The sequence below is a fragment of the Amborella trichopoda genome, chromosome 12 (assembly GCF_054954075.1).
Source record: "Amborella trichopoda isolate Santa Cruz 75 chromosome 12, AtrichopodaSantaCruz75HAP2 v2.0, whole genome shotgun sequence".
Taxonomy (NCBI): Eukaryota; Viridiplantae; Streptophyta; class Magnoliopsida; order Amborellales; family Amborellaceae; genus Amborella; species Amborella trichopoda.
Window position 1 is genome coordinate 41254595 of NC_142347.1, and position 12852 is coordinate 41267446.

At 37.4% G+C, this 12852-nt stretch overlaps 1 protein-coding gene across 4 annotated transcripts; it reads left to right on the top strand.

Moving 5' to 3' along the window:
* The first annotated feature begins 673 nt into the window (after positions 1–673).
* LOC18447021 (uncharacterized) lies at positions 674–10772 on the top strand. Of its 4 annotated transcripts, XR_016045864.1 has the most exons (4): positions 674–2102; positions 4111–4274; positions 4481–7910; positions 10178–10772. XR_016045864.1 is itself a non-coding variant. In XM_011629744.3 (2 exons), exon 1 carries the CDS (start codon positions 689–691, stop codon positions 2099–2101), a length of 1413 nt encoding a protein of 470 aa, XP_011628046.2. In that variant the 5' UTR covers positions 674–688; the 3' UTR covers position 2102; positions 10178–10772. The 4 variants fall into 4 exon arrangements, 2 of the variants coding, with proteins under 2 accessions (XP_011628046.2, XP_006857185.2); XR_967090.3 differs by lacking the exon at positions 4481–7910; XM_011629744.3 differs by lacking the exons at positions 4111–4274; positions 4481–7910.
* Positions 10773–12852: the final 2080 nt, after the last annotated feature.

A 12852-nucleotide genomic window follows, 5' to 3' on the forward strand; every position in this document is an offset into this window, starting at 1 on the left:
TCTTATAAAGTACTAGGATTTTCACAAAAGGAAAAAGTTTATATAAGGTTGCAACCTTAAAATGTAAAGCTATGGATGCACCTTAAAAATCCATCGAAAAAGGTTATTTTAATGTTGAAAAACCATGTGATTGATCATCTCGACTAGAAAAAATAAAAAGATTTTGAGTCTCAAAAATAGTACATCTTACAACATATTATCTCTACTGTCTATTTTCAAGATTTCCATATGTTTATAGATTTACTTGATTTTAACTATTTTTGAAATTTAAATTTTTATAATTAGATATAAAAATAGATTTTGAAATAATGATAAGAACATTTTATATCAAAATTATATATCATCATAAAATTTGAAGGCGCACCTTGGTTCGATTTTTTTAAGCTTGCAACCTTATGGAAACCACCCCTTTCTAAAATCCTTTAACAAGTTTCAAAAGAAATAGAGAATTTACGAAAATTAACGTTTTAATAGGAAACTCCCTTGTCTGAAATATGGTGCGCACCGCACCGGTCTTCTTTGTTCGAGCCATGTTACCGAGCCAAGGTGCTCGGTGCTCAAATGGGAGAGCTATGCTTTCTTATCCTCGTGAAACCTCTGCATCTTCTCCTGCAAACCCTAAACGGATTTCATCTCTGTATCACACCACCCATAACCAGCCATTGGCATAATTAGATAGAAAAAGAAGATGGGAAAGCTGGGTGGTTCCTTCCTCCCTTCTCTCAGAGCCCAAAGCCGCTCAGTTCCCCTCCTCAAACCCACAAACCCCTCCTCCTCTGCCCCCTCCGCTCCTTTCAAAAACACCAAACAAAACCACAAGAAAAAGCAATCATCATCGTCAACAAAAGGAGAACAACAACAACAGTTAGCACCGAAACTTCCACTAAACCTCTTCAAAACCCCGAGCATTTCGGAGGCGAAAGCCACCTATGACGCTGCCCTCGCAGCTCGTGGCCACACCAGATCCACCCCCTTTCACAACGCCCTCCTGAAAGACTTTTGTCTCCTCCGGCCTAACCTACCGAACTCTCTTTCCCTCGTCCACCACATGAAAGAGAAATCGGGTTTTGCGCCCGATCACGCAACTTTCAACATCATTTTAGGGCTTTGTTGCTCCAATGCCGACATGGCTGCTGTCCATCAAACCCTAGCTCTCATGACAGCCAGTGGTTTCCCACCTGATAATGTTTCTTGTGACCTAATTGTTCGGGCGCTATGTTCTTCTGCGTTGGAAGATGAGGCTTGTGAATTGTTCAAAGATATTGCTTCTTCGAATTTGAAGTCCCGTTCCTCTTCTCCTCCTGATATGTTCACGTTTAATTTCTTGGTGAGGCATTTGTGCAAGACCAGGGCCATGTCTACGGTTTATCAATTTATCGATGAAGCTCGTGCTCTAGGGCTTGAGCCTGACCTTGTGACCTACACCATCTTGATTGATGCAGTTTGCAGGAGCAAAAACTTGAGGGAGGCCACGAGGCTTCTTGGGGTGCTTGGAGAAGCTGGCTACAAGCCTGATTGCTTCCTCTACAATACCATCATGAAGGGATATTGTCTGCTTGATCGAGGAGCTGAGGCGATAACTGTTTATAAGAAGATGAGAGAAGAAGGGTGTGAACCTGATCTTGTGACTTACAACACTCTCATTTATGGGCTTTCGAATGCGGGGAAAGAGGATATTGCTATGAAGTATTTGAGAGTGATGGTGGAAGAGGGGCATTTGCCTGATACTGTGACTTATACATCATTAATGAATGGAATGTGTAGGAAAGGGAATGCCACAGGTGCTTTGGAGCTCTTGAAAGAGATGGAGGATAGAGGGTGTGAGCCTAATTCCTGTACTTATAGTACGTTGCTTCAAGGGCTGTTCAAGGCGGGGAATTTGGATAAAGGGTTGGAGGTGTATGGGGTGATGAAGGAGGGGTCTATGAAAATGGAGGCTGCTTGCTATGCAGTGATTCTGAGGGCGCTTTGTAGGGGGGAAAGGGTGGCAGATGCATATGAGGTGTTTGATTATGCGGTGGCAAGCAAGAGCTTGACAGATGTTGCAGCATATTCAGCTCTCGAGAGTTCGCTTAAATGGCTAAAGAAGTCTAAAGAATAAGGTAAGAATCCTCTCCTCTCTCTAGTTCTTGTATATTTCGAGTTTCATTTAATGGGTTTGTTTGTTAGATGCACTAGCCAACTCTTTGCAGCATTGTCATCCATGATATTTCTTCATCTTCAGAAGGACGGTGTATTTATGATCTGTCATCCATGATAAGCAAATATGATCTGTCTTCAGAAGGATGGTGTATTTATGTTGGTCTGAATCTGCCTTACTCTCATAGAATAAATTTTCATCGTACTATTCCGCTTCTTTCTTGGATTTGCATAAGCATGATGGCTGGGATTTTCAAGTTGCATTAATTTTTAATGAGTACACCTTTGAGGAAATGTTTATTTGCATAGACTGAGCTTGATCCGTTTCTGTCTTGTTGTTCACCTCGTTTGATCAACTAACTTGTTAGGCCAGGCAAAACTAGAATGTATGAGCCTCCGAGCTAACTATTTCTTTAGTCACAATGACCCTATCTTCATTTGTGTTTTTTTCTTTTCTTTTGTTATGCTCGACTTGATTCTAGAAACACTGACATGTTTCTAAAGGATCATTGAGTGCTCGAACTAAATAGTATAGTGGCTTTTTTTGGCTGGCAGTTGTATTAATGTTTCTTCCAGTAGCACATTTGGGACTTTGTTCCAAATGCACTGGGCTAGTTTCCGCCTAGTCAAAAGTACGACTGGATGTTAGAGACAACATTTTTCTTTATTTTGTTGTTCTAGTGACATTTTGAACTTCAGTTTCTGACATGCTATCTGTATCACAACAATTCATGGGAGTTTATAAATCATTAATTCAAAGCTTGTGACTTAGGTTTGCCTCTTTAGATTTTCTACCAAAACTGCAGGGATAAAATAAAAAACTGCCATCTAGCAGGGATCTCCTTCCTCTATGAAGCTGTTGGAACTTTGTAGATGCATTCATATCATCTTTGCCTTTAGAATATCTCATATCTTTATAATAGAATTTTCTCATACATAAACAGACATGAAAACACAGATTTTGCCTTCGGGAATCGGGATTGAAATGAATATTTATCATTCAGAATTCGGGGATGACTGAAATAAATTCTTGGGACTCAAGAATTTTGTAAAACTTTCTTCCAGTTGATCTTCACTTTTCGCATGAGTTGAAATTCAACTTCAAGTTGTCCTTAGCTTGTGCTTTTCAAGTCAGGCTACCACTTGCCATCTCCTCATCATATCTTATCTTGAGCTCGATTAGCTTTAAGTTTCCGCTTTGCAAGCATTCACACAAAATGAGAATCGTTCTTTTTTATAAGTTGCAATATTGTATTATTGTCTCCTGGAAGTGTTCTGGACTTCCTGTTATGCTTTATCTTCAAAATTATCCTCAAACAGGAAGTTTAGCATAGTTACTGATCAATAACCTGCTTTATGGTCTACTTTATGGATGCTGTGCTTCACTGATTGAGATCCCACTTCATTTGTGCGTGTCAGGAATCATTAATCACAAAACAAAAACCTGATTTTTCAACATGCATTCCAACTTTGCTCACTTAAATATTCCGCATTGTTCTAATCGCGACCCCATTGAAAATGTTGGTTCTAGCTGGAGTTGGCTTTTGGCTCAACGCATACTTGATGCATGTTTTTTGGCTTTATTTTGTGTTGTATTTTGGTTGTATCTCTAGTATTATGTGGGTAAAAATGATTGATTGATGTACTTGAAAATAGTGGTGTTTGTGGCATTGAATGGTGGGCAAAAGTTCCTATGTGGCATGGTCATTAGGATATTTCATGTAATATCAGTTCTAGTTTGGTTTCCATTATGTAAGTGTATGCTGGGAGTTGCCGTGCCTCTTTGTGAACTTGTCTCTTTGGAAAAGTCTGTTCTATTGCAGTAGCTGTGCTAGTTCACATATTCATCCTTCATATATTCCACTACTGAATTTTTGGTCGACTTCCTTAGCAGCATACCATATTTTTCCTTAGCTTCTTTTGCTTCAATGATCTCTCAAATGAGAAAATGACGTTTTATGCGGCTTGCAGGTGGTGCCATTAATTTGAACAATTTGAGCAACACTGGACCAGCAACTTACTAAGTTTTGCTCAGGTCTGAGGCAATTTGCTCTTATGGGCATACAAAGCTTAAATATCCTGGCATTCAAAGCTTAAATATCTATACGAGAACTTCCGCCCACCGTTGTTGTTAGGTATGGTTAGTGTTCCCCATATGTGTCATTGTGGCTCATATGTTTGTAGATATGGGCCTTTGATATTTATAAAAGGAACTGACCTTCCCCAAAAGCTCTTGGGTTTTTCCTAATTGATGTATTGTGTTTCACATGTTTACAGATGTGGGCATTTGATAAGGAACTCACCTTCCCCTAATGCTCTTGGCTACTTTATTTTTTTTCAGGCATATTTTGGTTTTGGGTTCTCTATTCCCCTATTTCCATCCAACTCACGAGTTCTCCCTTAGTCCATAGGGAGCTTTGAACTGGTTCCTTTGGTTCTTACACCCATGAGATTGTATTTGGGATGTCCAATGGTCTGAAATTCTCAGATTTACACTAAGACCCTAACTTTAAAGATAATACAATGGTAAACTTTCATCACTACACGCACATGGGCACATGAAGAACCAAGAGTCATGTAGTCGACCCTAATGAATTGGAAAAAGGTTAAAATGATGAGGATGATGTTTTAATATAATAATATTATACTGATGAGCCAAACATGAGATTTGTTATATTCCAGGTTAATCCAAAAGAGACACAAACGGCATTGCTCCTAAAACCATGGTTTACAAATACTGAAATTTATATTCTCAAGATTTGATGCATGACTAAATACCGGGCCTTAAATGACCCATTAAGGACCAGGAGCTCCATTCAGAAGGGTTTTTTTCTTTGGTTGGTTTGTTTTGTGTGTGTGTTTGTGTTGGTATATCTTCCTCAATAGATACCTGATCTGCTTGAGCAGCCTTGTAGATATGGTGGTGATGCATCTCTTTGCGTCAGACAGGAAGAGCACCCTTTTTCTTACATTACCTCTAGGATGAAACAATCTCGTTTCAAGGCAATATTTTCATTGAAGTCTGGATGCCTTCAACAGATATATAGATAGTGCGGCCCTCAACGTTTTGTCCAATGAAGTTGAATCTTCAGTGGGATGTTGGATTGCTTTATGTTTGAGATCTGGTTACTCACATGTACACTGAAAAACTTTGTTCTATCACTATAATCACCACTGTGGAAGATACAATCCTGGGAAGAACTGGCAATTACTGATGCCCATGAAGCCATAGTTTATCTGGAGAATAGCTCTCTGCCCCCTATCAGAGACCCCTTTCTCTTTGAGTTTTCCTTTTTAGCACCAAGGCTACCTCCCATGCCACTTTCCGAACAACAATGGGGCATCTCACATGCCCTACTGAATGGCGGTAAGTCCAACCGGGTTTGATATCGGATTTGAATGGGCCGTTGATGTCTTTGATTTTCTTTGCCATCTGGGGTATGTGTCAACATCAGCTATACCATGTGGTCTAGGAAGTGAATCATCACCGTTGGTCATTGGGACCATCTGTACTATTGAACATTGATTTGTGAAAGGTACTAGCTCAAGATGTTGCCCTGACTGGCATCTACTTGGCCACATCTTCTTTGGTTATGAAGGAGAAACGTACCCCGTTCAATCTTCTAACCCCCTTCGATCTTAAAATCTATGACCTTCTCTTCGTCATTTGCATTACATTATTATCAATATGTCATCACTCATGTGTCAAGCTCTCTTTGTTTGTGCAATGTAGCTGCATATTAGCCCTATTTTCCCCATAGGTGCCAATTAGATTCGACTTCAAGTTTAGGAAATTCAAATTTGAAATTTGGGTTGGCAGACTTGAAGGGGCATTTTGCTGTATTATATAAGTCACTAGGTCCAGTCTTCCTGATTTTTAGGTTGGACTAGCTTTGCCACCCAAATCTTTTCATACTTAGCCATGTGTTCTTTAGGGTCCAACTCAACTGCCATGTTATCTTTTCTTGCAGGGTGTCTCCTCTAATCACCATTCTAGCTCTTGTTCTCCTAAGGCTTCTCTTCTGGTTTTTTCTCTCTCTTCATTTGGGAGACGTACCCCCAAGGTCCAGCTACCATTTTCAAGCATAGCAATGTTTGCATTACTCCGATATAACATTTGAGTGCTAGATTCATAACCTGCAGTATTTTTGGAGGGGGCATGGACAAACATAAATTTATATTTTCTATGAATAGCATTACCTGTTCCGGAATATTTTTACTATGTAGTTCTTCTCCAGATAATCTCATAGTATCCAAACTGCTGCTTACTACTGTTGAGCACTCCATTTTCACCACGACACCACATACTTTTTCAAGTTCATAATAGACCTCACATGTCCAGGCATGCAATAGTACTCCATGGAAATTGAACCATACCCCCTCTTTTCAAAATGGGACCTACAAATCTTTGGCTTCCATTGACACAGTGAGAACAAAGAACCTGTGAGTCTCCACCATCCCCATTTCAGAATGCCCATTGCTTCTTCCTCTGAGCTTAGGATAGAAGAATATCTATTTTCCAGCATCTTACAAAACACAAAGGATGCTGTTTCCCAGACTCTCGTTGCCCACACATCCAGAATAATCATCAATGGGGAACCAAAATCTGCCTATCAATGTAGCTTGGGGCAGACCCTTTCTTTACTTAGCAATCTGACTACAAAGTTTAAGAATACTGGACTCTCCATTCATTTAAATGGAGCAGTTCAACCTCTTTTTGCTTGTCACTTACCTGATCACCAAGGTCTCTATGAGTCGGTTCCTTCTCTTTATCATCCAAGGGCTCAGCTGAGATAGTCCCTGCACCGGTCCAAGTATGGTGGGTGAGATTCATGGAGGAGCTGAAATTTCCCTCCCAAGGTTGGTCGGTGAAGATTCTTTGGAGGTCTTCGTCATCATTCCATTCTCATTAACCATTGCATATAAACTTTGACATACATGTTTGTGCAGCTTTAATACATTTATTTGCTTGTCAAGATTTTGGTCCACTAGTACGACGTCCAGCTTGTGCGAGAGAGACTTTGATGTTTGTTCCATAGACAAAACATAGGGGGCTACCATTGTTTCTAATTTACAAACTGACGTAGTTCATCCCAAAAACAACCCACCAGCAGATGCTCATTTATGCATGTACTAGTTAGGTATGCATGTGTCTCCAGAGTTATAGATGTGCATGTGTGCATGCAAGTGTATTTATGATGATAATAGCAGGCAGTATATGAATGGGGCATAAGTTCATAGAAGTATATGTGAATACCATGTCATGCAGGACTTGCATAGGGCATACATTCATAGAAGTAAATGTGAATATCATGTCATGCAGGACTTGCATATACCCATAGTTAACCATATGAGCAAGCTCGCATGCATAAACAACAATAACATGCAAGTGTGTGAATGGGATATACATGCTCACGATTGCAAGTACCATACATCTATCTCTTATGTACATCCTCATTTACTCCACAAATATGTACTCATCCTGCAGATAGCTTGGTTTTAATTCGGCACAAATCGAAGCAGATCCATAGTACACCTCAATATTATGCATATTTCATATCCATGAACCTGCATCAAGACAAACAGTGGATTAATATAAGAATATCTTATGCGTTAAGTATGTGTTTGTGCATGTGCCCATGTGTGTGTAGTGATGAAAGTTTACCATTGTATTATCTTTAAAGTTAGGGTTTTGGTGTATGTTTTACAACCTCAAAACATCAGCAGAGGAAGGTTTGTAAACGATGTCTCTCGTTTGCCCATCCATCAAGGTACTCTCTCTGTCATAATAATATTGAACTTCTCAATCCATCTTGTTTCATAGCTGCTAACTCAGAGAGAAATAATTCCCTCTGAAAACCCAAATTAGGGTATTTGAACCCAAAAGGGAATAAACTGCGTAGAACCTATTTCCTCTATTCAATGGTTGCACCTACTAATTTCAATGGTTGCACCTACTAATTTTTGCAACCAATTTCTGTCTGTTTCATGTGTACATACTGAGTTTTCTCACTCTAGGTTGTAATTTCTCTCTAGGATTTTCTGTTGGACCTGTTTCGTTTTTTCAAGGTTCCGTGGTTTTCTCTTACTTTTAACTCGTGCTATGCAGTACAGATATAGAGATAGACCTAATATTTGTTCTTAATGATGGGATTATGACTTGATTTCTCTCTAGCGCTTTCATCCCTGCTCCTGCTTTTCTCTCTCTCTTGTACATTAGATATAGGAATAAACTGCAGATCTAGAGAGAGAGGAATCAATATAATTAATTCTGAAATTGTATAAATTGGGTGTTGGTTTGCAAATTATTTTTGAAGGCTTCCTTACCAGTGTTCCTAAGTGCTCTATATAGACGAGAAGAATTTAAAGATAATGGATGAATGGGTGTATATTAACAAGCTCCTGTACTGTTTTTGTATTTTTCTTGGTAGGCGATAATCGTCTTTTTGACTTCTTTAACCAATTTTCTCTGCTACTCCAAGCGCCTTCCAAAACTTCTAATCTCTAAATTTTTATTATTCTAGTTTGATCCGCATTCTATTGTAATTTTCTCTTCGTGATTTTCTTCCCAATATATATTAAGCAATTTGTTTATTTTTTATGATTCCCAATCTTGCCCATGTTGAGAACTTACCTGTTCTTTGTTTTCAATGTCCTTTATGACTCTTTATTTCTTAAACTCAGATGTCAAAACCTTCCTGGTGTTCCATGATTATTGCATACTAACCTTGACATGTAAGTTTCAATTTTTTTTTTTTTTTTTTTCTGACATTGACTGCTAATTCTAATAAGCCATTTGTGTTTCTCTGTATTTTTTCTCTGTATTTCCTTTCTCTCAAGGAGTACCTCACAGCTCTCTACTTTTGTAATGCCTCTAGCAAATTTTATTAATGGACATCCTATCTTTAAATTTTGGTTTCATTCTATCTTCAAATTTAAAGATAATAGATGAATGGGTGTATATTACTGACAATTGAGTGTTTCAATGATTTATTTGTTTAAATTTGATGAGAGAGAGGATGGGGGAACCACAATTTTGGTTTGGGTTGCTTTGGTTTCATTCTATCTTCAAATTTTGAAAATCTTTTGAACATGGAATTGATTGGGTTGATGATTGTTTGATGGAGTTAGTCGTCCTCTGTTGTATGAGATGTCATTGATGTGTTCTTGACATAGGTTATTGAGCTAAACATTTATGGATTCCTTGCATGAGTTATAAGCAAGTTATTTTTCATTATTGTTTATGTGCAGATTTCTCCATAACGTGTGACAGCTTTGAGTTCATTCTATTGATTATTTGCTTTGTTATTTGTTCCCTTTTAAAATTGTGCGTGTTTGAACTTCGATATATGTGAACTTCTATAGCGTCCATTTTACATAATGTCAAGATTGTGTGATAATTTGACAAGTGTTAAGAGGGTACCATTCAGTCCGGAGATGTCAGAGCAACCCCCTACCTCTCAAGATCCAACCAAGGCAAATTGGAGTGCAACTCGCGATGAATTCATGGTTGAACAATTGAAAAAATTAATTTTGCTGGGAAACGGTCTGATATTGGATGGAAGAAAGAGGATTGAAGGTCTGTCTTGGATGCATTTAATAAAAATTTTGATGTTCAAAATATCGTACAATAATTGAAAACTCACTGGGCTACAACACTCAATATTTTATTGCGAAGGACCTTATTAACCAAAGTGGTTTCAGTTGGGATGACCATGCCCATGTTGTAACTGCTTCGAATGGTGTGTGGGATCGATATCTTCAAGTAAATTTTTAGTGCTGATTATTCAATTCTTTATTTTTCTTTGGTTGTTGTAGGAATATATCTATGCAAGATGTTTGGAAAACTCACATATCTAAGCAAACAGGCTCATCCTAAACAAAACTATTTAGAAATGTGAGCTTTTCCCTTTATGATAAACTTAGTAGAAGGTAAGTATTTCCATTGTATTGATAGTATTTAATTAACTTTATTATATTGCACTACAATTCTAATGTACTACAATTCTCATTAGAATATGACATTTTATTCCTATAGGTAAACATGCCACAGGGAAAGGGTAATTATCGACTGTTTGTCAAGATACATTAGAAGATGACATAAGTGAACATGAAATTGAGCAAAGTCCATAAGCAGACCCACATTATAATGCAAATGAGAATGATTTGAGCTCTTCAGATGTCAGATGATATGCTTATGGACACCCCTGAAAGGAACAAATGTCATGCTGGTGTGTAATTAATTCCACAACAACTGTTGAAAATTTAGTCAGGGCAGACATGTCAACCTCACAAATATCGCAAAATCCTACAGAAAATGAAGAGTTTTCATATGAGAAGTTTTTGATAGAATTGTAGCAGTTGGAAGGCTTAAAATCAAAGTGAGCGTGTGTAAGCAATAGATTTACTTCTTAATGAAAAAGTGGCCATCGTATTTATGACTCGAAGGAAAACTTCGTTTGGATTGGTTGCGTTCTAAATGTTACATTGTAGAGTAGATATCCATTTTGTAATTTTAAATTTATTTTGTGTGGGGGGCTCTTAATTAGTGACTTGAAGAGCTTCCTAATCTATGTATGACTTTTGGACTTGAGTTTTTTGAGTAACATGTGTGAAATGTTTGTTGATTTTTAGGACGTGTGAAATGGTTGCTGATTTTACTCATCCTTTTCCCATTGATTTGTGATCTTAGAGAAAATGGCTTTAGTCTGCAAACTCATATGTAGTTCTAATACACTTTTTTTGGTCAAATTCTAATGCACATTGACTCAATTTGGTAGTAGATGTTTGTTTAAGTTAGATATATTCCTTAAATAATGCATTTGTCCACATATTGTTTTTTCAATTTTGTTAGAATATCTTTCATTTATTTTATATAAAGACAAGCATAATCAACAAAGAAACATGATTGAGATGGAATTGGCCAAACGACCTGAGAAGCAATGGCGTAAGCGGCGGTTAATTCTTGCATTTGCTCTTTGCAGTTATAATGATATTTATGTAAACAAGATTCCTCTCCGGAATTCATCTCTATCTGGCTATGCATACATGGAAAAAATACTTTAAGGCCATAGGAAACGATGCCTTCAAGTTTGTCGTATGGAGTTAAATGTATTTCAAAACTTTTGTGAGATTCTTCGAAGTAGACATTTTGAATGATACTCGAGGTGTAAAGATTGTGAGATTCTTCGAAGTAGACATCTTTTGAATGATACTCGAGGTGTAAATGTTGAAGAGCAGTTGGTAATATTCTTATACATCCTAGGGAAGACTTCAAACAATCGCACAGTCCAAGACCGGTTCCAACACATAGGTGAAACTGTTAGTCGCCATTTTGAGACAGTTCTCAATGCAATATATAAATTATCATTCTATTATGTTCATCTACCTTCAAGTAGGACACTCCAGAAATACGTAAAAAAAACATGTATTATCCTTTTTTCATGGTATTTATTTTAAATTTATGTATCTTTTAATACGAATTTAAAATTTATTACAATGCATCCAAATAGATATATCTGGCAAATAAAATTTTCTTCTCATATTTTAATAGGGGCAAGCTTTCTATGCTCCCCCTACAACATAGAAGTTCTATCCTCCTTTTACCATCCAGCTGTCCAATTTTGATCAAGAGAGCCACTCATCGTTTGATTTTAGATCTGACGTCTCAAAGAATTTTATTTTTAGTTTTTTTTATAAAAGTTGTATGAATATAAAATTTGGTATGTGCCATCTTCTCATTGAGGCGCACCTATAAAAAATATTAAAAATAAATTTTTTTATAAAATATAATGATCAAAATATCTTTTGAAACTTTTAAAGTTATTTTTGTTATTTTCTTTTATTAAAAATATTTTTTTTATATTTTTTCACTACTGCGAGTTTAATAGAGGAATGGATGTCCAAAATTTGGTGTCAAAACAGTTTATAAAAAAAATTAAAAATAAAATAGCGTAGAGATGTGACATTGTGATTGGAGCAATCTTAGCCTTCCATTTAGAATGGACGGTTGAATAAGGAGGAGGATAGAACTTCTATGCTGTAGAGGAAGGATAGAAATCTTTCTCCTTTAATAGATATCCAAACGGTCTACCAACATAATAAAATAAAAAAATAATGTTTTTCAATTGAGGAAAAAAAAATTGTATTTTTTGTCAATGTGAATATTTTTTTAAAAAGAGACAATGCCTAACAGTTTTGAAAAGAGATTGTTAGGGAGTTTTATGGAGGTGGAACCTTGGGCAACACAATTGAACTCTTTTTTTTTTTTAGAAAGGGCGAAAATCGAGAAAAAAAAAGTGTCATAAAAATAGTGTGGGATGACGTGGACACCTTAACGGTGAATGTTCACTTACCTCTCCGGACCTTCTTAACGGCTGTAAATATTCCTGATTGGAGAGCTTCGACCACCGCAAGAAGACTCTCATTATCGCTCCTGTGGAGAGTGCTCATTCTTTATCTCTATAAAGCCTCATGCCATATCTCTCTCTCAATCTAGTCCACATTAGTAAGAAGGCTAGGGATGGGAACTAGGTCAGCTCCACCGATGGACTCAATAAGCTGACCCAACGGGGACGAGTCTAGATCTAGACAATGGACACGGTGTGGTTGAGTCTAGGTCTTTGTCCAACTTGAACCCTCTCAGGTCATGTGGACTTGGGGGTTGGGGTCAACGTGCCTTGGTATTTATTTATGTCTATATTTTACATAGAA

Bases quoted from the DNA above. Each gene is read 5' to 3' on its own strand.
- LOC18447021 (XM_011629744.3), top strand. From the start codon at position 689: ATGGGAAAGCTGGGTGGTTCCTTCCTCCCTTCTCTCAGAGCCCAAAGC.